General features: G+C 42.8%; 1 protein-coding gene across 1 annotated transcript; it reads right to left on the bottom strand.

Annotated features, from left to right (window-relative positions):
- Positions 1 to 6,451: 6,451 nt before the first annotated feature.
- Positions 6,452 to 12,546, bottom strand: LOC137285225 (uncharacterized). The gene is made up of 2 exons (XM_067817518.1): positions 11,506 to 12,546; positions 6,452 to 7,649 (listed from the first exon to the last, which is right to left on the bottom strand). Exons 1-2 carry the CDS (start codon positions 12,131 to 12,133, stop codon positions 7,156 to 7,158), a joined length of 1,122 nt encoding a protein of 373 aa, XP_067673619.1. The 5' UTR covers positions 12,134 to 12,546; the 3' UTR covers positions 6,452 to 7,155.
- Between the last annotated feature and the right edge of the window lie 13,424 nt (positions 12,547 to 25,970).

Raw genomic sequence — 25,970 nt, forward strand, 5'->3', positions numbered from 1 at the left:
ACGACATACTGCCTGTTCATGTGTGTACTTGTGGGTGAGACTTGTGGAAAAAGTCCAACAGGAAAGCCAAAATTACACCTACATTTTGCAAGTACATGTAATGATTTAAAGACAGAGGCTTGGACAGAGAGAGATTTCTACGTATAAATATAACATATAATGCATGTGATGGAGAGAGGCCGGTGAGGGAATTAGTCTGATTAGTTTTACGCTTAAAGAATTGGCATCTACCGACGCAAATGGGATGCGATGGCATGTGTCAACCACGTCAGCGTGCCTGGCCACTTGATCCCATGAGTCCCCGTAAGACATACATGGGTTGCTGAATCAATTCTAACCCTGATCTTCACAGATCTTTAAAGAACATGGTGTTATTATCTTGGCATCATTTCTGTAGACGAGTAAAAAGTGAACAAAATATACTGAGTAAAAAAAGAAACTTCACAAAATGTAATTGTTAAAAACAATGAATAATGTTTCTCAGATGATATATCTATGTATCCGACATGGGATATCTATCTTTCGACTTTAGAAAAACGTTAGCTAAACCCACTCAAACCCATCCATTCGTCGTGCAAATGACGTTAGTGCCAAATCAGGTTATGCACGTGCAGTCCATCACGTGATTTTCGCATCAAAATTTTCTTCATTTGCACGTGTTTGCATTGGCCTCAAGAACTGAAAAACACACTTTTAAACCACAACGATACTTTCAATGCCACGATTGTCACATGTACAACGTGAACGTGCCGTTGGCATGTTGCAAGCGGGAAGATCCGTTATTGACGTCGCAGGAGCAATGGGATGCAGCCGTCGTAGTGTGTATGACTTGCGAGGTCGTCTACAACAACCTGGCACCACTTCTGATCGCCCAATGTCGGGCCGTCTACGTCTGACGTCATGAGCAGAAGATCGTCAAATCGTCCTACGTCACCTACGTGACAGATTTCTGCCGGCTACACGAACCGGGGCTGAGATGTTTAGAGGTCGACTGTCTTCACAGACCATTCGAAATCGGTTGCAGACTGCCAATCTCCATTCTCGACGTCCATATCATGGGACAGTATTGACGCCGTTTCATCAACGTCAACGTCTGCTGTTTGAACGTCACCTCCGATGGACCCAGAGAGACTGGAATCGAGTCGTCTTTAGCAATGAATCCAGTATTACCCTCAGATTCGCTGATTACAGGCAAAGGGTCTGGAGACCAAGTCGTGAACCGTATGCCTAATGTTGCGTACAAGAAGCCGACAGATTCGGGGGCGGAAGCTGCATGGTGTGGGGTGCTTTCTGTGAAAACTTCTGGTCATCCGTGGAAACTTCACAGCTGCTGCTTACATGCTACCCGATGCTCACAACTGAACTCGTTCCTTTCATGGTGGCTCATGGAACAGGTCTACAGTTCCAGCATGATAATGTTCGACCGCATACCGCGATGTTGCCACAAAATTTCCTTCAAAACACTCGACTGGCCATCGAGGTCCCCTGACCTTAATCCAACAGAGCACTTTGGGATGCACTTGGGAGAAGGCTTCGTGGTCCTAGGAACCAACCTAAAAAATTATAGGAACTTGGCGCTGCCTTGCAAGAGCAATGGCGCAGAATCCAAAACCACGTGTTCACAAGCATCAGGCAGTCGATGAGGAGACGGTGTTTGGCAGTGGTGACTTGACATTCTGTATACCCATGTTTTGGAACGGCGTTGCAGCCTAATGGAACGATTGTGGAACTGTCAGTGTATCGAGTACATCACACAGATCTCAGCAATGAAATAATAACAATTTAATAATCTTAACATGTCTTGTTCTTTAAGAGTGCCCTGCAGAAAGAATGTGAAGTTTCTTTTGTGACTCAGTATACTTTACAAAATGGGTGTATTACCCAACGGACCCAGACTCGAGTGTTATTGACAGACCACCGTTAGAGACCTATAATATTGCTCAGCGCGGCGTTAGAATTTGGTGCTACGAAAACGTTACATATTATGTATTTCATTTAAGATTTGGCATCGACCGGTGACGCCCATTTACAATAATCCAAGATGACCATATGTCGGTCACTCTTGAGGGTCATCGCTTCATCGACAGTCTACACAATTAGGGATCAAGTTTGCACCTCAATCATACCATGGACTTGTGACTTGCCGATGGGTTTACATTGATCAATGGTCAACATGAAGAGTTAACACCAGGTGTTATTGACCACTGACACCGGATGACGGGATATCAAAGTGAGCTGTTGTCAGCTGGCGTTGTAAACAGTTAATCATTTATTTCTTTTACGATCACATGGCCTTGTAAAACTGACACTTAACAGTTAATCATTCATTACTTTTACGATCAAATGGCCTTGTAAAACTGACACTTAGCTGTTAAATGCTCACGAATTAAACAGTAGTCTTTGTAGTGACCCGTGAAGATCCTGTTTCGAATTGATCTTCAGCAACCCGTGCTTGTCGTAAGAACGTAATACTGGATCGGGTGATCATGGTCCTGCTGTTGGTGGGCATGGGCTCAATTACTCAGTGAAGCCTTAAACAACAAACGACAACCCTTTTACTTATATAGTATACAGCACTTGGGATTTTACGGATAGGTTGATTTGTTTAACGCCACACTATTCCAGCTGTAAATAGATCTGGACCAGACAGATAGTCTGGACCAGACAGTCCAGTGATCATAAGCAACTGGGATACGATCACATATGTCAACCAAAATCAGTGAGTCTAGCCACGTTCTGGTTAATCGCTTCTTACGGCAAACATGGATTTGCTGGAGATCAATTCTAAACCGGATCTTCACGGGTCTTGAACAATAGATGTCATCAAATGAAATTCACATTCTGTTTCCTTTGTTACTTTCCGCGATGATCCTTCAAGCTATTTAGAGTGTAAGGAAAGGCATGGTTGACGAGCAAACGTCAAGTCTACGTTCAATATTGTAGAAGTTGATAAATTGGCGGGTTGACGTAGATGATTACCACAGATCGAATCTATATATTGAACGGTTCACGGCCATACAGTTAATAACATGGCTGAATCCGTCATTTACTCAATATACATGGACCCTGAAAATTATACTGGTCTGAAAGAATACGTCCGCAGAAATTCACGCCGGTCGAGTACAATACTTCTCCAGTAACCTGCGGGTAAGACAGACTAGTTCCCCAGTAACATGCGGGTAAGACATACTAGTTCCCCAGTAACATGCGGGTAAGACAGACTAGTTCCCCAGTAACATGAAGGTAAGACAGACTAGTTCCCCAGTAACATGCGGGTAAGACATACTAGTTCCCCAGTAACATGCGGGTAAGACAGACTAGTTCCCCAGTAACATGCGGGTAAGACATACTAGTTCCCCAGTAACATGAAGGTAAGACAGACTAGTTCCCCAGTAGCATGCTAATTCGTGAGAGAGGATAGTTCCCCAGTAACATGCGGGTAAGACATACTAGTTCCCCAGTAACATGCGGGTAAGACATACTAGTTCCCCAGTAACATGCGGGTAAGACATACTAGTTCCCCAGTAACATGCGGGTAAGACATACTAGTTCCCCAGTAACATGCGGGTAAGACATACTAGTTTCCCAGTACCATGCGGGTAAGACATACTAGTTCCCCAGTAACCTGCGGGAAAGACATACTAGTTCCCCAGTAACATGAAGGTAAGACAGACTAGTTCCCCTGTAACATGCTAATTCGTGAGAGAGGATAGTTCCCCAGTAACATGCGGGTAAGACATACTAGTTCCCCAGTAACCTGCGGGTAAGACATACTAGTTCCCCAGTAACATGAAGGTAAGACAGACTAGTTCCCCAGTAACATGCTAATTCGTGAGAGAGGATAGTTTCCCAGTAACATGCGGGTAAGACATACTAGTTCCTCAGTAACATGCGGGTAAGACAGACTAGTTCCCCAGTAACATGCGGGTAAGACATACTAGTTCCCCAGTAACATGAAGGTAAGACAGACTAGTTCCCCAGTAGCATGCTAATTCGTGAGAGAGGATAGTTCCCCAGTAACATGCGGGTAAGACATACTAGTTCCCCAGTAACATGCGGGTAAGACATACTAGTTCCCCAGTAACATGCGGGTAAGACATACTAGTTCCCCAGTAACATGCGGGTAAGACATACTAGTTCCCCAGTAACATGCGGGTAAGACATACTAGTTTCCCAGTACCATGCGGGTAAGACATACTAGTTCCCCAGTAACCTGCGGGAAAGACATACTAGTTCCCCAGTAACATGAAGGTAAGACAGACTAGTTCCCCTGTAACATGCTAATTCGTGAGAGAGGATAGTTCCCCAGTAACATGCGGGTAAGACATACTAGTTCCCCAGTAACCTGCGGGTAAGACATACTAGTTCCCCAGTAACATGAAGGTAAGACAGACTAGTTCCCCAGTAACATGCTAATTCGTGAGAGAGGATAGTTTCCCAGTAACATGCGGGTAAGACATACTAGTTCCTCAGTAACATGCGGGTAAGACAGACTAGTTCCCCAGTAACATGAAGGTAAGACAGACTAGTTTCCCAGTAACATGCTAATTCGTGAGAGAGGATAGTTCCCCAGTATCATACGAGTAAGACAAGATAGTTTCCCAGTACCATGCGGGTAAGACAAGATAGTTCTCCAGTAACATGTTTGCAGGATAACCCCCCCCCCCACCCCACCCCTCCATAAAAACAAAACAAAACAAAAAACCAAAAAAAAAAAACCAAAAAAACAAAAACAAACCAAAACATGCCGGTAGAATAAAATGATTGCGAAGTAAAAGGCTGGTAGGACTGAATAGTGGAATTTATGAACCGATTTTGGTTTAAGCAGAGATTTCTTGTGAACGTGGAAGTAGTATTATATTGTTTCCGTGCCGGTGAGGAAGAACACAGCTGGTGCATGTATAATTACGTTAAGGTGAAAATGTCATGGTTAGATTGCTGGAGGCACAATGGCAGTATATGTTTATTGACTGGACGGCGACACGTGTTTCCATGTCACCACTCACGAAATTCATGGTTTGTCCAGAGAATAACCACACTGCAATACAGAGGGATTACATGTGGCCAGAGAATATCGACCTTCATGTGGACTGACCAATGTGCAATATATTGATACACATTTACCACCGTCTATCCGTTATTTCCATATTCAAATTATTCTGTTTGTTTTGTTATTTTCCAGTTTCCGAGTTAAATCGTTGTCAGGTTGTTGTTGGGACTGCTAACATTGTGTATTTGAGAGGGTGTCGTCCCATTTGTGAGACGTCCACTGTCTCACAACTGGGACTTCTCACAAATGGGAGAAGACCTTTGAGAGATAACCTTTCAACATGTATACTGGATGATACAGCTTTCCTTTCTTACATACTGACAAGAAAAATGAGGTGTGTTTCACGTAATTTGGTGCAAATAGAATGTTACTGAAAATAATTCATGACAAAACCAGCTCTGTTACTCGGAGTGAGTTTAGTCATGCGCCTTTTTTCAGTAACGTCACTTCTGGAGACACCAGAAATTAGCCTCTGGGATCGTAACCATGTGGGGAATCTAACCGGGCCTTTGTCGTGACTACTCGGCTACTCCCAGTTCCCGGTAAACAGGGACCATGCGACACGCCCTTAACGTGGTTCTGTAATAGCAATGAACGAACAATGTAAGGATCGCTCGACAACACGGACCATGGCACCTGATGATTCCAAGCAGCCTGAGAACTGTTCCTTTACATGGCAAGCGAGGCCAAAACGTTCTTCCTGGTACATGGTGACACGTGCATGGCCATCAGAGGTGTCCCTGTATGAAACCCGGTCTTTTCTTGGAGAAGTATACTGTCCTCGACTTACCTTCTGTTTCTGATATGGTCTACACCAAGTTAGGTATGGCTGTAGGGAAGCTATGTTGAGCATATCGCTGGGCGTTGGGGTCGGATGTTGTGTTCCGTCAATCAGTCTCATACAGTGCGGGCAATACTTAGCCTTAGTCGAGGAATTGCCATGCTGGTAGTTTAGTACAGGTTACATACACGCACCAACCGTATATGGTACCCTATTGACGTGACGTCGCATGTTAACAATCTACGATATTCTGTTTCGATGGATTAAAATGCCATTGAGGACATTCCTCTTTAAAGAATTCGTAGAGTGCGAATACCTTCATTTTCAGCAAGCTGTGGTATTGTGGAAGCGTGACTGCGGTTGTATACATACGTGTTCCATAGTTCGGTGCATTCATACCACGTCTCGGCTGTGAAAAGCCTTCCTTTAAAAATGTATCAATAGGACTGAATATTTTTACCAACTAAAATGGAAAATTAATTAATTAACTTATAATATATCACTTTAGGGGCACATGTTGTCAACCTGACCATTTGAATTAACCCCAGATGGCATCATGCGTTTAGTGGTGAGATATTGTGCAAGGAAATAGAAAAAATGGATTTTCGATTCGAATGAAATAACACTTAATATCTATTTTAGTCTGAATCGTTGAAACAGTTTTTCGGAGATACATTGTGGAGATCATAAAGAAACCACGTTTTTGTAGAAAAAATGGATTTCCTGACAGAATTGTTGTTACTTCTTGATAGTAATAACTTGGTCATGCGACTTACATAATGACACTAAATGTTCGTATCAAAATCAGCCTGTAATCTGTTGCTTATATTCCAGCTTTATAACGATTGTCTATCATTAGGATATAGATAACAAACAATTCAAGTTATTTTCTCTAACGAAGCATCATCGTCCTACAAACCACACGAGCATATAGCATGACAACTTAAATATAGTAATTACAAGTAAATAATGAAAGAAACATACTAATGCATCATTCTCACTTTCAAACAAAACGCACCCGCATTATGAACTAATACCACTTCAGCAATGTGTTACATGAATAACTGATCGTCTGTTCATGAAGACGAGTTAAAATTGTTCTAAATGGCTCACGTTTGTCGTAAGAGGCGACTATGGAGATCAGATTCCCAGCTTAGTTGAGAACATTTACCTGAACACAAAGCCAGTTACCAGTTGACGTTCGAACGTGGTGGTCATTTGACGTGTAACTGACCTTGTGACTGTGTGAGCGGTGCGTCTTTGCAAGTACCAAAGCACAAGAAACATGGCCTAAGTTTGCAGGAACCACCTCTCACCGGTTCTTTCAATAGCGTCTTTGTTTTATACCACCCACCATTGTTTCCTTCCCATAGTATATATATCTCAGAACTTGCCCGAACGTACTGTTGAGTTTGTGAATATCAGCCGGGGATTTAGGAAATGACACTGATGGTGTATCCATCCAAATATGCATGGCATAGTTATGTCGCCAGTTGAAGTTCGTTTTATTAAACATGGCGTTTCTTTCAAACCAGTTTGGATTGTACAGTCTCTTCGTTTCCATGTTGACAGCTGTTGGATTGTCCAGCCACAGCTGCTTAGCTTTGGCCATGGAGTTTGCATTGTAGGGCAATAGTGTGTAATTTCTGTAGCTCTGGTACCATTTGTTGATGAAGGGGGAGTGTCTCTTGGCGGAGATGAAGGCGTTACCCATCCCAGTTCCGTTGTCAAGGAGACCGAGTGTGATGTCATGGACCCTGAGTGGGTCCAGAGACCGCAGTACCACCATGTCGAGGTCCAGGTACACTCCTCCATTAGCTGAGAAACAAACACACGAAGTCTGTGAGGAAACAGTGTAGAATTGCGATGTTAGCGACGGAATGTACTTTGGTCTTGTGGAATTGGAAATTTGTTTTTAAAACAACACGGAGAAGAAGATTTAGTCTTGGTTTGTTTGCTGGTTAATCTAACGACATGAATTTAATTGAAGTGAATCATTGTCAGGAGCATTCGTGAACAAGTTATGGCACACCCACGCACGCGTGAACGTACGCACCCATACACTAACAGAGACGGTTCTGTACAGTTGAATCTCAAAAACTCCACGACTCGATACATACGTTAAGCATATGCACTCTAATATGAAGCATGTTTCTCTCAACAAACGCCGCCTGTAGTATCTGCCTCAAGGTGTGTTGGTTACTGAGCACCAGGACACTATAAACACATCACACTCAGTGAACAGATGGCAGTGTGGCCAAGAGTAAAATACTTCCGGAGGCAGCAACAAACATAACTAAACTTTTCTTCTTCTGTGTAAGAGATTATATAGAAACACATCCACGTATCGCCATACTTTATTCAAAAAGTGCATAAGTGCAATCTCAGTTAATGGCATTTACGACAACTAAACTATTTCCAAATAACTAAGATGCGAGTTGTAAGGATGCAGACACACATGGTTGTCAGTCAGATTTTAACATTTATTGGAAAAGTAACCCCTGTACAGCCAACATCATGATCATCCCGCGATGCTGAGTTATCAGAAAAAAGGATTGTCACCTTAGTTATAATGCTTTGCGGTTGAATTTCATCGCAAATAATGTTCATTAAAATGCTGTTTATAAAGGACATACTTACAATAACAGCTCGTGTCCAAACTGGATCAACCAGTTATATTTTACACCAGTAAATTCAGGTGTTTTTATTGTTATGCTACAGAAATTAAGATCATGTCTATTAATCGTCACTCACTCATTCAACTAATTCAAAAAACAATCTTTGGGTCGGTATTTTTTCTAAAATTATATTGACTCAATAAAAGAAAACACATAAACTCCTTTTTGTTGCAAATTATTAAACATGAGGCCGAAAAATGTAAAAGTGTTGATTTTCAAAGAAAAGATGTCTGAGGTAACAATCAGTGTTAAATCTCATCATATTTCTAAATTTAATATCATATTGGAGTTTTCTATTGTAATGTGTCTCATTTCAGTAAAGTTTTTAATATACTACCACAAAGTGAAGATATTTTCTGACCTTCAGTCTATTATGATATGACTTACCTTGTTATCAGAGCATGGTTTCAAGATCGATACCTATGTTTAAAAGATCGAAATTTACTAGTAGCTCAAGCAACTATTTTATCCAGTTTCTTGTTAAACAATAAATGTCAGTAGTAACGTGCAGTTGGTCAGCAAACTTGGCGGTGCACACTTCATTTTCACTCGAGTTTCAATGGTCTTATAACAAAATTTGTGGACAAAAGGGAGGGGGCTCACCCCTGCACCCATGCTCTGGATCCGTCTGTGACACGTCCTGTATCGACTGAAAACTCCACACTGTAGAGCAACAGGAGAGCATGTGAAACATACCTATGTACATATCTAAATAGGTCTAAAAGCGATGTCATTGTTTAAAACATGTCTTTATTTTCAAATCGAATGCGGCAGATAGAATTACCCACGGATATTTGATCGGAAATGAGTCTTACTCTATTTCCTCGCTAGTAGTTTAACGCTCCACTCGCTAACTTGCATGCTGTTTAATTATAATCGGTAAATAGCAAAGTCACGACCATCGATCTGTGCAAGAGTTACACGAGGATATGCATCAGGCAGTTCTACAAACATTGTCTGAACATATTTCATTCAAATGGAAAGCATATGAATCGATAAGAAGTATTTGGAAGTGGATATGGTTAGGCATGTGGAACAGGTATGGGTAATTCGGTCATTATTGAGTATAATTTTCGCTAGCTGAGATGGAATAGTGCAAATTATCGGATTTAGAAATAAATTTGTGGACAGATTTTAAGATAATTCAGTTAACAGGTTACCAAAGAGAAAAAGGCTTATATAAACCACTTCCACATACTGACTTCACATTTGCGCTAAGACTAAAGGCATCGCTTGATGAAAATGTACATACGTGTCGAAGGAAATAATGTGCTACAGGTGATATGTGATATGGAGTCAAGTGAGAAGCACAATATAAAATGTGTGACGTGAATCAAAGTGTTGAAACAAAGGTTATTGGTATCTATTTATATGTTATACTGTTTTTACTACTGACAACTGACTTTTGATTCATTGATATACATACATGAATAAATTTTCAATATACATCGTCAGTACGTTTTGCTTGCTATATTCAATTAACCAGACGCCTCTCCAGCCGGACCAAATGGCGGGATAAACAGGGCTCGACTGTGTTTGTTATTTTCGAATACCGAACTATGCGTTATCTGTGTTCCTGAACAACCCACTCCTTTCATCATTAAGGGATGTTCCCACTGTTGTCTACAAGCAAATGTGCTTAACTGAGATAATGGCGTTCATATTATTGAGTCTTCATTTTACAGAACCAGTTCGAAGTCGGAAGTGTATTGTTTGACAGGATCTTGATCACGGTTTTAAATCCAAATACGCTCGGTTACACACTGATGGCAGCAAAATTGTTCATTCACACTAGAACCGAAATGTAATATTTTTCTCACAGAGCACTCTCAAATATGACTGATTAACATTTAACTTGACGTATCTCACGTAAACTTGTGCAGTTTAAGTACTATCAACGTACTATCAGCATGGTGAAGGACTGTATCTTTGGTACAAGGATGATTCAATATGGTAGATGGCTAGGTGCACAGTCACGCTTTATGTTCCTTGCTACTTCTGGAGCGGTAGATACTTGTGTGCAGAAAGGAAAGCTACATGTTCACAGTTAGAGGACGACAGGAGACGGGGTGTCTGGGAGATTGCAGGAAATCTGTCTCCACAACTAAGGATATTGTTTCCAGCCCGCCTGACTCACAGAACCATTCTGCGTCATAGAATGGCACCAAGGTGTGAATATATTGCAATTCAGTTTTAAGAATATGATGCAATGTAGGTATACATATGCATGTATTATGCATTGTAAACCAAAAGTTACTGTGTTCTGTAATCTGATTGGTTGAAAAACATGATCAAATGGTATTAGATTCCCGGAAACTGTAAGACTATTCACTGCGCATTGACCTCGCAAACAATTGTTTTGTTGAGTCATCAACAGTGGTGACGTCATTCATATCATATTGTGACGTAAAGTCAGAATGACGTCACAAATGAGCAACTCCAGACGCTACAATGGGAACCAGCTGAAACATCCTGCTGATGACACTTCACTGCTGTACCCGTACTCGATGTAAACGAGTGCAGACACTAAAACCCTTTAGTTTCCTTTTGTGTTTACAATGTCGATAAACATCATGTGTTGGCCAATTCCTGGGTGTTATTGAGTATTTGAAGCACGGGAATGTTTCATTTGACGCCGTCGGTTCCAAATGCATTCCCGTGCTTCAAATACTCAATAACACTCGGAAATTGGCCAACACATGATGTTTATCTCCTAAATGATGTAATGTAGGTATACATATGCAGGTATTATGCACATTTGTATGCTATGTATATTTCAGGCCCTCACCGTATCTATTCAGTGAAAACGTTCCTATCCTGGTACCTCGGCTCGGCACACTTACCTTGGTCGAGTCCATTCCAATCTACCACAGTGTGAAGAACCAACTGTACCACACCAAATAATCCACCGTTTGCTGACAAGTGGATTTGGCTCGCTCGATTACTCACTCACTCAAACACCCACGCACTCACTTGTTTTGGCTACATTCACTTACCTAGCAGCAGTTGCAGTCGAATGATGTCGGACATGTGAGTCCTATGCTTGACGGTTACGTTGTTGAGACGTTGCGGAGGAACCCTGTAGATGACTCGGACCCCCAGTTCCTTCTCTGCCTTGTCCCACCACTGCCCCGACAGAGTCACGTCACTCACTACATATATAGCCCACGGCTCCACAAACTTCTTTGCGCTCAAAAAGCTTACATAGTGCAGAAACGTCGGCTCTCTTATCCCCATGGACACGTAATAGACGATTTTGGGAACGAGGCTGCCGCCATTTTGATTCACATTGTCAAGGTTTTTGCTCTCTGGCAGAAGACATGTCATGTTTTCTCTCGACTTGTTTTGTGAGCGGAACCATCGACATATGACGTCACTGGTCCCGGCCTGCTCGTCACACAACCACTTGGGTTCCATGCATGAGGCGGACGGGTCTACGTCGTGAAGCAGGTAGTATGAGCAGGTGCTTGTCCATCTCACGTTTATGTTGTCCAGGAGGTAACGTACATGATGGATTCCACCAAATCTCAGCAAAGGAAAAACGTTATACACATAGAACACGGTGCACGTGAAGCAGCAAAAAATCAGGAATCTAGAGTACCTTCTCATGGCAAAGATATCCATTTTTAACGGTTTTTAACGTTTCCTGGTAGCAACAATTAAGCAAGAAGATAATTCCAGTTCACAGTATAGATGCATAATACGTTCAGGTTCATTGCAATGCGGCGAATCTTAATAAGTTGACTGTTACGACAATAGTTCTCTGGCAGACTATAGCGGCACCAGCCTGTCCCCTCCGATTTGGACACTAACTCCGCTGAAGACGGAAAACAAGGAATATGAAAGAGTACCACTGATCACAGACTCCCCATACTGGCAGTTGTCAATTCAGGACTTCAGTTCTTGCATATGGCGCGTCATCAACGGCAAGTGTTAAAGTGATGACATTTCTTCGTGTGGTTATTTTTCTTCGTCAACGTTCAGTAACAAGGCACGGTCTGTTAATTCATCTCGGGACGGACATCCATGTGAGGGCCAGGTGGCGCTACAGTAACAGGCGTCACTGGGTGTTCAGTTTACAGTGGGAACCCACAGGAATCAATAGACCGTCCTGTTACATTTTCATACGTATCTTGGAACACAAAAGTAGTGGTTGTATGGCATTTATCCGAACATTTTCCAACATAGGAGTTACTACCCCGAACAAATCTAAAACTTTCTTGAATCGAGGATTGTTGGAGTGCCCACCCCAGGAGAACCGTTAGTACTTACTCAGTAATGATTACAGGTACATGAGTATATATGAGTGTATATGAGTGAAGGCATCAATGCAAAAACATCATTGGTATAGGGAGTGTAAAGCTTCCTATGAACGTCGTAATAGCGTAGGCTTATTTGTCATATAATGTATAACGGCGTGCAGAGTAGGTAAATATATAGCCACATCATTTCGTGAGTGACTATTGACATGATGCCCAAGTGTGCATGCAAAGTCACTGCAACGATGAACATGTTTACAGTGTAGTGTCACATAATGTGCTGACAACTATTAAAAAACCTCACGGGTCAGAACTAACCACAGTAGCTAAATAAATTCACTTAATGAGAAACTTTAACAATAGGGATCTTTTGTGAAAGACATCTCCACTATGTGACTGAAATATTGCCGAGGCGACGTTAACATTTTAACCCTCACGCGCTTGATATAATGCTTCCGTATTACGAGCGGGTACCTCTGCATTAAACAATGAATTATTTCAACTTATCCACACGTCTGGTTTATTAAAAACCAAACAACATGCATGAGTTATATAACATATTGTTTTATTGAACCTAAAGCTGTAATGTAGCCATGTCAGAGACAGAGTCACTTTCCGCCGCCACGACCGATGCTGCTTCGAGCATATCTATACGAGTCAGGATGCCTTTCATTCTGGGTCTTAAAAAGAGCTTAATCTTATTTTTAAGCATTAATGGATCCGTGGAAGGATTCATATGATCCAAACTGCGTAGAATTGGTTCAAACAGTGGTGCCTGTTTAAAATATTGAGTGTATTCGATCAAGCAGCTGAGGATATTAGCCATTTCATTTGCCCACAACTGCATCTGATTGATATATCTGTCCACCCTGTCATCCGTTCGACCCTGCTGCCTGTACTTATTTCTCTTGAGTTTCATCACGTCATGGCGCAAGTTATACAAGCGCTTCCAGATGCATTGCATACCCACATCTTGCCACTCCTCGGCTTCCTCATCAGCGAGTGGTGTTGGCTGCTGCTTCCTACCACGACGTCGATGATGTTTGACAGCAGGACTACCTCCTCCACCTCGACCAACCTTCCCGGGGAAGCCTAAGTCACTGACACCGTCATCATCACTGTCCATCTCATCATCATCACTGTCATGCTTTCTCTTTGATTTTAAGGTAGTATTTTCTGGACACCAATATTTGACATGGCGCTGTAGATCGTACATGTTATCTATCAGCACCCCGCAGTCAACACAGGCCTTGGCCATTGTGAACAGACCCCGACTGCTGATACTACTACTCATGTCAGAATCCGCGTCTCCGTCTTCTTCCCGACTGACTTGATTATGATGATTATTGCTTGAGCTCTCTTCTTCTCGAGTCGTGGGCAGCTTGGGAGGATACTATTTGGCGAGGTACCCCTCGCTATGCTGTTGGCGGTGCTCTGAGCTTTAGTAGCACCTTCCCCCTTGGTTTTTATGATGTTCACGTGGAGGTCCTTGTCATTCTTCCTGTTAGGTTTCAGATCAATAGTCAGTTTCCAAAAGGTTGTTCTGCAACCCGTTCATACATGGACATAAAGTGATCAATGTTTTCAGGGAAGATTCTACTAGCAAAGACCCTGATTTGTTGTCTATCTATGGTCGAATGAAACAGTGCGACATAATGAGCATCCAAAGCAACATCTCTGGATTCCTTACCTCTTGGAAACAGGTCTTGTACTAGAAGAAATATCAGCACATTCTTGTGATGGGAGGTTTGGGTAAACAGTCTAGAGATACGTTTGTAATGTTTAGCTTCAGCCAGGAAATCGTCCAAGACCAACACGTTGCACTGACGAGCGTCAAAGTAATCCTCCTCTAATATATCATAGGGAAGTCCTTTCACAAATGTCATTACTCGAGACGATTGCTCCTTTATGACCTGATATAGTGGCTGCCACTGTGTGTACGGTCGGGGAGGGGTTTCATCACGCAACGCTGAAGCAGCACATTGTAGGTAAACACAGACTTTTCACAACCGCTGGGTATTACAACGAAAACATTCGAAGGGATCAGAAACTTGAATCCCTCATATCTGTCCATATCATCCGGAGGAGGAGGAGGAGAAGGAGGAGAAGGAGGAGGAGGAGGAGGAGGAAGAGGAGGGGGAGGAGGAGGAGGAGGAGGAGGAAGAGGAGGAGGAGGAGGAGGAGGAGGAGGAGGAAGAAGAGGAGGGGGAGGAGGAGGAGGAGGAGGAGAGGAGGAGGAAGAGGAGGAGGAGGAGGAGGAGGAGGAGGAGAAGGAGGAGGAGGAGGAGGAGGAAGAGGAGGAGGAGGAGGAAGAGGAGGGGGAGGAGGAGGAGGAGGAGGAAGAGGAGGAGAAGGAGGAGGAGAGGAGGAGGAGGAGGAGGAGGAGGAGGAGGAGGAGAGGAGGAGGAAGAGGAGGAGGAGGAGGAGGAGGAAGAGGGGGAGGAGGAGGAGGAGGAGGAGGAAGAGGAGGAGGAGGAGGAAGAGGAGGGGGAGGAGGAGGAGGAGGAGGAAGAGGAGGAGGAGAAGGAGGAGGAGGAGGAAGAGGAGGGGGAGGAGGAGGAGGAGGAGGAGGTGGAGGGGGGGGAGGAGGAGGAGGAGAAGGAGGAGGAGGAGGAGGGGAGGAGGAGGAGGAGGAGGAGGAGGAAGAAGAGGAGGGGGAGGAGGAGGAGGAGGAGGGGGAGGAGGAGGAGGGGGAGGAGGAGGGGGAGGAGGAGGAGGGGGAGGAGGAGGAGGAGGAGGAGGAGGAGGAGGTAAGACGTGAGTAGTTCGAAGCCTTTGCTTCTGATGTCTCCGTAGGTTGTCTTTCCGTGTAAAAGTCATCCTGCAATCTGAACAGGTGGTCATCTTCATGGTTCCTTTTCTGCGTTCTTTTTTGCACAAGATGAGGGGGGCAACGTCCTACCCGTCCTGGGGCAAGAGTGAAAATGGAGCTACCCTGTTAGTCTCCTTCGTGTATTATATAGATATACCCCCACAGCAGGCCATTCAGCTTTTCACGGCTTTGATACAGCTTCTTCTTGTGGCCGGCATAAGCATGTATGATTGTTATATGTACTCTTCCACGCCTCTGAATAATAATAACCATGGTAAGGATACCCCCCAAAAAGTATTACTAAGCAGATGCTTTGTCAAGCAGCCAGGCATTTTGAATGGCCTCATCTCTGAGTGCATCGACAAACTGTGGTTTCAAAACAAATGCTACGATAGGCATGTAACTGGCAAAAAGACTCTTCCAAACACCTACAGTAGTCCATAGGGGCTGAACAACCATTACTCACAAAAACGTTTAATTCAATCCTGTGAACAATGTTTCTGAAAAAGAACTCCTGACAAAATATATTTTCCTGTCAGAAGGAAAGGTTTCTAAAACAAGATATTGTGTACAAGTTTAATAGCAATAGCAACAGCAATGCAGCTTGTACACTCCATGTGCGCACTGGCTGTGACTCATGCGTACCACTAACACATGCTACACGTGGATGACGACACGTGGATGACGACACGTGGATGACGACACGTGGATGACGACACGTGGATGGCGACACGTGGATGACGACACGTGGATGACGTCCTACATGGTGGCAGAAAGCGTCATCTGTGAGTGACACAAGTACTATGATAAAGAAAAGTCACATCGTTAAACTAACGTTCACTTTTTAAACCTTATGAAAATGTGCGCCAGAAGAAAAGCTAGACATTACCATCTCCATGAAGACACGTGTAGACAGAGGGTGTATGTCATTACAGTCTCCATGGAGACACTTCTAGACAGAAGGTGATTGTCATTACCATCTATATGTCGACACGTGTAGACAATGGGTGTATGTCATTACAGTCTCCATGGAGACACTTCTAGACAGAAGGTGATTGTCATTACCATCTATATGTCGACACGTGTAGACAATGGGTGTATGTCATTACAGTCTCCATGGAGACACTTCTAGACAGAAGGTGATTGTCATTACCATCTATATGTCGACACGTGTAGACAATGGGTGTATGTCATTACAGTCTCCATGGAGACACTTCTAGACAGAAGGTGATTGTCATTACCATCTATATGTCGACACGTGTAGACAATGGGTGTATGTCATTACAGTCTCCATGGAGACACTTCTAGACAGAAGGTGATTGTCATTACCATCTATATGTCGACACGTGTAGACAATGGGTGTATCTCATTACAGTCTCCATGGAGACACTTCTAGACAGAAGGTGATTGTCATTACCATCTATATGTCGACACGTGTAGACAATGGGTGTATGTCATTACAGTCTCCATGGAGACACTTCTAGACAGAAGGTGATTGTCGTTACCATCTATATGTCGACACGTGTAGACAATGGGTGTATGTCATTACAGTCTCCATGGAGACACTTCTAGACAGAAGGTGATTGTCATTACCATCTATATGTCGACACGTGTAGACAGAGGGTGCATGTCATTACAGTCTCCATGGAGACACTTCTAGACAGAAGGTGATTGTCATTACCATCTATATGTCGACACATGTAGACAGAGTTTGCATGTCATTACAGTCTCCATGGAGACACTTCTAGACAGAAGGTGATTGTCATTACCATCTATATGTCGACACGTGTAGACAGAGGGTGTATCTCATTACAGTCTCCATGGAGACACTTCTAGACAGAAGGTGATTGTCATTACCATCTATATGTCGACACGTGTAGACAGAGGGTGCATGTCAGTACAGTCTCCATGGAGACACTTCTAGACAGAAGGTGATTGTCATTACCATCTATATGTCGACACGTGTAGACAGAGGGTGCATGTTAGATTTTGCTAAGTAACTGGTGAGGCACGGGTTGGTCAGTTTGTAGCAAAGCTTGGCTTGTAGAATACGTCGCTGCCGTCTATGCTCAGTATCTCATTGCCGTTGATTTTGTGGTCGTTTTCTTGACTATGGCCAGACCGATGTTCCGCATGAGATCTCGTTTGACGTTGTCGGAAGTCAACTTATTGTTGAACGCCAGTCGCACCGTGCCGGAGACGATAACGTCATTCTCGCCCCGGTTAGGGAATCGAACCAACAACGTTTGGTTTTGATCTATCTTGCTCGGATTGTTGGTGATGGTCATCCTCTGGCGCACGGCTTTCACGCATCTTGGTTCTCTTAATCTTCGAAAAGGGTCTTGTTTTGTCCAGTAACAGTACATTGTATATATACAAATAATCACGTTTGATGATTATATTAAGAATGGCTGAAAGTGGTGGTATTCCAATGAATGAAATTTGGGATAATAAGGTCCAATAATGGAGAGGATGAAACTTCGTTTGCCTGGAGCAATGAACTCGTCAAACCAGCCGTCGACGATTATTACGACGCATTGATGCAAGATAAAAATTACGTCGAACGGTTGGGCCGAGATTATTCCAATTTTTGCATAAGTTTTTCATTGATAGGAATGACACGCTGCGATTGAAAGCTCGTCCGGATGTCGATCTCATGACCCTAAGGACGAGAAAACCGCTTGCCTTGTCGACACTCGCCAGTCGCCTTTGTGGGAATCAGCTGATCCGCTATGAATTAAATATACTACATTACGGTGTGGCAAAACCTAAACGTTCGTCCAATGTCTGGAAAACATCAATACAGACATCACCAGAGACGTGTCGCAACGTGCTAAAGATATGTCAGATGATATCGAAAAAATATTTCAAAACTGGAATAAACCCATACCGGGGTTAGAGTTTACCATTCGGGAACTGATGGGCTGGGAAGGCCTTGCGAACTATTGGCGGATCGCTACCGATAAAGACATCGCGTACGAGAAAACAAAACTCGAACAGGTGAAAGACGATGACATTAGACGCCGCTTAGAGGAAAGAATAAACGACTTGGAAAATGAAAGACGGGTTCGGTTGGAAGTGGTTTCCTCCTTCCAAGAAAAACTTCGAACCCAAATCATCCGCATGCGAGAAACCATAGACAGTCCTCTACGAGGATACCACACTGGCCAATAGGATTCGAACCCTATTCCTGGAACATAGATCACTATAGCTAGTATTCTTACAGCATTGGACTTCGTAATATCAACCCTGGTATTAACTGTTTTCGGGTGGCCCGGCTACCCCATCTGGTGTCAGAGACTGAGTTAAAAAATATTTGAAATCACTAGCCGTGGCCCGACTTGCTGGTAAAGTGTCCGAAGTGCCTCCTGGTAACCATGGCAGCATCAGCTCTTGGCTGCTGAGTACGCTGTCGAAAACTGTCACGTCTTTCAGTCTAAAACTCTGGGCTGCCGTTGTTGCCGTGGCCGGGTTGGTGTTAGTAACCACTAGGGAATATTTAACCATACCTAACCAGCCTACCATAAATGCTGCTTTACGATCGATGTGCCTCTGATGCACGTGAGGAGGTTTATGCTGTGTGTGTTGTCTGGACTTCGGAGGCGGCGCCACTGTATCAGTTCGTGGGTGGTGGGATGTGACTCACACTGATGTCGGGGTTTACGCCCAACATTTGTCCGGCCTTTGCTATGAAGATTGTGTTGATATAGCCCACCCCTTTGTTGATCCTCAGATATATGTCGCCCGGGGCCATGTGCAGCCGAATACCGAACACGTAGTCCACTTTCGATCGGGCGTATTCTAAACGTATTTACGTATCGATCGAGGAGGTTATCTGAAAAACAACAATGCAGTTATCTGCAAAGTTGTAGAAAACACTCCACTTACTTAGACAACAATAACACCCTAAGATATTGCATCCATGTCTGAATAAATATTTCCGCCCCTATCAGTTCTGAACTTGAACAGGCGAGGTCTGCGTCTATGGCGGGCTAAAGGCCTCTAAGTTGTTGAGCAACACTAGGACGTAATAGTCAGAGGCCTGCTCCAAATAACGGACTGTATATCTTGTAGGAAGGACTTCTCCGACGGGACAATTACAGTAATGCAGCGTCACATTTACTTTGTGACATTCGCTTTCGCAATATGAGTTTATCGATCGCTAATAAACAGTACAATCAAGACGAATTTCTCAAAAAGTACGAACATCCAACATGCCTATGGTATACCCAGAGAAGCACCCGCCTGTGCTGTCCGGTCATAATCGCCGCGTAAGTAACGTTTTCCATGAACCAGTGCGCACAACCTTGTCAGAAGCATTCTGAAAAAAAAGTCATAGGCCTGCTCCAAACAATGGAATATATATCTTGTAGAAATGACCTCACCGACAGGGATATCTAAAGCAATGCGATATATGGCTTTAAATATTTGACTTTTAAGCCCTCGAAACATCCACCTCCCACGATTTTCTAACGCCACGGGCATGCCTCATTAAGCTGCACTCGCTCTTGCTACCAGTATCAGTTACGCTTTGCCTACGGTGTTGGCAAATCTTGTGAGGTGCTTGTTTCAAGGGATGAAAAAATTTAGTGCTGGACAAAGGGCGATGAGGTGCCCCTTTGTACCTACTTGTCCCAAAAGAATAGCGCTTTATCTCTCTTTCACCACAGGCAAACACGCCACATGTACCATCTACAAGGTAACGGGGGTATATCTAGCGTTCATTCTGTCTGTCAGTCCACCCGTCCGTCCCGAAACTTTGTCCGGAGCATATCTCTTAAAGGTTACATGCTGGGTTCAGCAAACTTCACACACATGTTGATCACTCCCCATATATGTGCCTTTTGTTATTTTGAAGGTTTTCAGAAAGAATTTTGTGTTTGGGCTGTGTCCGTTGAAAGACTGCTTAGTGCCAAATGTATTAAATTTTGATGGTTTTGTCCGGAGCATACCTCTTAAAGTTTACATGCTGGGTTCAGCAAACTTTACACACATGCTAGTTATTACCCACTGATGTGCCTCTTGCTATCTGAATGTTTTGCAGAATTTGTTTTGCTGTTCTTTCCATGGCAACATTATTTGCTTCAACATTTTTGATGGTTACCTGGCCACAGCACATCACCAAGACCCTACATGCCAAACTAACTGCACAAGTTAATCATGAGCCACAGAGACGTGTGTGCTATTTATTTGCAAAATGTGATTATTTTCATTGTGTGCATCATGAGAGTCAGTACCAGTCTTCATCTACGTCCACTTCAATGTGTGCAACATGAGACAGTCAAGTTCAATTGTATGTCAGGTTTCCACGGAAAACACTAAAAAATGTTTTCGTAATTATATCATGAACATGTACAATGGCAAAACTATTATCTAGCAATAACGTTTAGTAGAGTCAAAGAGCAGGTCTTGTGAGCTGGTGATCCTTGTCACTTTATATATCAACATCAGCCATGTCCATGTCTCAAAGCGGGAAGTGAGTATGTGAGCTGTGCTCACTTCTACACTTGTTTCTTACATCTATTCAGCTCAATTCTGTAAACTATTTTGACAGTACATATTGGAATACTATTGCACTGCATGTGACCTTCCTTAATAGTCTCACAGTTCCTGTACCATGTTATTTCTCCATCTGCTCAACTGTTGCTATAACAACGCCATACATAAACTTTAAAGATGTCCACATTTGTTTCTCTAACGCAAAAGTACGACAAACAATGCCATATCAAAATATATATATTTGTAAGACATGAAAAATAGTTTGCATCGTGTAGCGAATATGACCGGATAGTACATTCAGATGCGTTCTCTGAGTGTGCCATAGGCGTGTTTTACCTCTATCTTGATTGTCATATATAAATTGACGATCGATAAACTCAGCTTAAGGAAGCTAATGCCACACAGGTAAATGTGATGTTGTTGCATTGCTGTAATTTCCCCCGTCGGAGAAGTCCTTCTCACAAGATATATATTCCGTTATTTTGAGCAGACCTATGACTATATTAAATAATCAAGCGATACAACGACAGCCTGTATATGTTCGAGACAAGATGAAGAAAGGATTAAATGCAATCCATCAGAATATGTTAAGAATTGATGCTAGGCGTTCCAAACCAAACCTCATACATCCCGTCAAGTTCTTGAAAGGTCTGATAAGTTATCACACATCAACATACGCACTGGAAAACCTATTCGTGACTTAATTGTTCAAATATGGAACTAAAATATTTCCAAATCAATGAATGCAAGCATATGGCCCCTCCTTAGAACTGTGCTTTAGAAATACATATAACGGAGCTGTTGATATTGACAAATAATGTATATTTATTGATAATTAATTGATTCACCAACATGCACGTTGCTATATATTTTAGCGTGCCTATTCAGCTCTTACGACTATTTCGAAACACTTACTAATAATGTGGTATCGACAATATTTTGTTGTCAGTAAATCGCCACATTGTTAATGGTATTCTTCAGTGTATATTATCCTGTTTGAAAAGACATGCAACAGCTGATAATTTTTTTTATCACATGTGATTCCGTATTTACTGCGCCTTCAGCGAGTTTACTCAATGCATTGGCAGCTTCTAAAATTGCCGTTGGAAAATATAAAATGGTGTAACACCTTCAGTACCTACTAGTTTATACCGCAGACACGTGAACGTTAGTGCGCTGGCACGCAAACCACTTATAGGCTCACTTAACAAACTGATGAACATTGTCAATCAAAAGTTGGAGTATGTGCGATTGAGCTTGTCAGTGTATATTTCGTGATCTTGACCATCAACCGAGAGACCGTGGTAAGAGAAAATGACAAGCGGGCGAAGTTTGCCGTTTGTATGTATCAGAACTCTTATTTAGAACACATCAAGAAACCATTGCGCAGTGTGGTCCCGACATACATTCACGATAAAGATACAGCACACAGTGCGAAATCGCAAATCTAGGATGAACAATTAAAAATTAATCCATTTTATTATAATGTTGCGCAGATTCATTTTACTCCACTCTAACTATAAATTGATCTGAAACTGCAGTGACATCAATATACGGCTACGAATAATCTGAATACATATATGAAGCATGAAACCGGCAGATACCTACGGAAGAATGTGTTTGCCACGTGTCTATAGAAGGGATATAATGAGGGGATGAATGACATGTACTCTTATCTTAGCCCGTTTATTATGATACATACTGAAAGGAAATTTATAACAATGCGACATCACATTTACTTGTGTCAAATTTACTCACAGTCTGTGTTTATAGGGCGTTAATTTAAACCGGACAATCAATACGAATTTAACAAAACAGCACGGAGATCCAACGTGCCTATGATACACTCAGAGAACGCATCCGCCTGAACCATCTGGTTATTATCTCTACACTATTATCTTTCATTATCATGTCTCACCGAATATATAATTTGATGTGGCATTGTTTGTTATCGTATACTTTTCCGTTAGTGAAACAATTAAATGTGGACAACTTGTATGTATGTCTATGTATGACATTATTACAGCAAAGGTTGGGGAAATAACATGGTACAGGCACTGTGAGATTATTAAGGAAGGTCACATGCAGTGCAATAGTATTCAAATTATGTACTGCCACTACTGTCACAGTAGTGATTGGCGAGCGGAACAGACTTAAGAAACTACGAGTTGGTTCTTGTGGTGTATTTAGCCGTGCCCCAAGAGAGATAAAGTGCTTTTCTGTTGGGACGCAGGGAACACTTGCGAGGACAAAGGGGCAACGCATCGCCCTCGAAACATCCACCTCCCAAGATTTTCCAACACCACAGATACGACGTAACTGATACTGGTAGCAAGAGCGAGGCCAGCTAAATAAGACGTGCTACATACTGCTGTCTTTGTCATTATGGCGATAAGAATAATGAGGTCACGTGAACGTTGATATTTCAAACCTACTAAAATGTGTGAAATTACATGAACCATGTAATTCACATTGTGGAATCATATGATCATCTTGCTTGAGCGGAGGCCCACATGAACACGTATGAACCGTTCATACACATGCCCCTGAAATCCGGTTTCAGACATAAATATCGAAGGTGAATAAACATTTTCAAATTTGAAAATTTAAACGTGTTTTCCCACAAAAAACAATTCACATGTTTCCCTATCGAGTAAACGTAGAACGAAATCGGAAATTTCGGAACCCTTTGAAATTCAAAGGAATGCATTGTATTTACTTGGGTGTCTGTTTTGCAGTTCATGTTTGGAAATACTTGACAATCCGGTCAGGGCATACATGAACGAGGTATAATGGGCACATGTTTCAAAGGTACATATGCCAGAAGGTAGGACATATCTGCAAACATAAGTAAACGCGGTCATAGCGTGTTTTTCCAATTATTTACATCTATTTCAATGGTGTACTATCCGGAATTTGATCATGTGCGGTCTGGTGATATCATCCTCGGCGTTAGCCACAAACTGTTTTTGTGCGTCGTAAGCAGTCCCTTCACCTATAACACTGGAATGAGCCTGCGTCTGCTCACCCTTAGCGCCCACACGTACGTTGGAATCGAATCATCAAAATCATTTCCAATCGTCTCCCGGTCCTTGTATGAACCTCCAAACGCGGTAATCCTTGCTGTCGCCGAAGGCAAAGTAACAGTCGTCCCACTCGTTCGTCTTAAAGCAATGATACGACTTGTAACCCCATTTTTTATGTGATACCGTCAACACGACAGGAGCGGTCGAACACTCCTGGTATACTTTAGTTCGCAATGGTGGGGATAAATGTATAATGTACCCAGCATTCGGTGGAAAATTGTTAGATTTAGATGCCGTCGAGAAAATGGTCTCTCAAGTTCTGTTGCAAGGTCAAGGACGTTATCTGGCGGATGAGAAAGAAGGCGTAGACGTCGGTCCGTCTCGTCCCAAACATGTTCTATCGTTGAAAGATCCGGTGAAGTCGTTGGCCCAGGCATCAAATCAGCGTTGTGGTGTTGCAAGAAATGTCGTGGTCTGATCCCGTGATGACGTAAACGTTATCGAACTGTGTTGGGGTGAATACGGTGAAGTCCTGGGATGGTCATCACTGCAGTCGGAAACCTGTGGCGAAGATGGGTCACCCTTATCCATCTGTCCTGTCTTGGCGTTGTTACACGTGGACGTCCAGAACGTGGCCCATCGATGACGTCATTTGTGTCATCGATGTTAGCGTCTCACCAATGCAGAAATGGTGTTCCGGTGGCAGTGGTAATGTGCAGCCACTTGTATTTGAGACAATCGCCCACGTACCATTCCAATGGCCTCTTGACGTTGTGCAGACTTTAGCCTTGACATGCTATAAGTTTCAATAGCCGTTTATTTTTCTGAACGATCGCAAGGGCAGGTGTTGAGCTTTCCAGTGACAGTATTGTGTGGCATTCATTTGCTTTGTTTCTTTTTCCAGGATTGTACGTGCAACAACGTATTGCACGTCTCAAGGCCGAAACTACTGACGTCACGGAACGTGCCACGTGCATGGATACATGTCGCTTATCTCTGTGTTTTAATCTTTATAAGTCTGCACAGGTTTGATAAATGTATCTTTATCGACTTTCTTCCGTCTGAAAAAAATATCTTCTCGGAAAGGAAGTTCCCTTCTATGTGCATTTGTATAGGAAGCTGTTACCGTCAACGATGTATGCGTACACAAGAAACGTCGAAATCATCGCCACAAAGAAAGTTGAATATCCATAGAACTTCGTTTCCCTCACCCATAAAAATTTCTAAAATGCCTATCAAAGAAAACATTTTTATTCATCGGCGGAGCGGCAAGAATGCATTGCACTATGCACGACAGCCATATTCGTGCCGCCTCGGTCAGTGCATTTGGATTGTACCGGGGGGTTAGGGTTATGTTTAGGGTTAGGATTAGAATCGGCTTTAGGGTTAGGGTTAGGGACCTGATCCAATACAGTAAGTAGATGTCCGGTGTAATACATATTAATCATTTTTGTTTTTCCTCTTGCATTTTTAATACTTTTTTTACACACACACGTCGAAAGTACACGATGAAATGGTTTTAGGTAGTACATTTCCCGGGAGCTTCTACCTAAGTCACTTTCACACGCTACATTTATTCTGTAATGATTCAAAGGCCAACTCACCATCATTGTGTCATCAGACATGTCCATGTATCCCTCATTCGCGATCCAAGGTATTTTTAGTTTGTTTCATACATCACTTTTCCGTCACAAAGATCACCAGATGATTTATATTGAAACGTATGTAATTCACGCATACCATTCAAAACCTTACAATGTTACAAATCAACAATCAACGTGATGATTTACATCCGTACAATCTGCCTTGTGACGTCACAATGTCATGACGTCATGGAAGGGTGTGACGTACCGGCATTGTTCACT

The sequence above is a fragment of the Haliotis asinina genome, chromosome 1 (genome assembly GCF_037392515.1).
Source record: "Haliotis asinina isolate JCU_RB_2024 chromosome 1, JCU_Hal_asi_v2, whole genome shotgun sequence".
In the NCBI taxonomy this organism is placed as follows: domain Eukaryota; kingdom Metazoa; phylum Mollusca; class Gastropoda; order Lepetellida; family Haliotidae; genus Haliotis; species Haliotis asinina.

Excerpts from the sequence above, each read along its gene's own strand:
- LOC137285225 (XM_067817518.1), bottom strand. The coding sequence starts at position 12,133 with ATGGATATCTTTGCCATGAGAAGGTACTCTAGATTCCTGATTTTTTGC. Across the intron at positions 7,650-11,505 it reads TCGACTGCAACTGCTGCTAG|CTAATGGAGGAGTGTACCTG; the intron begins GTAAGTGAATGT and ends TTTGTTTCTCAG.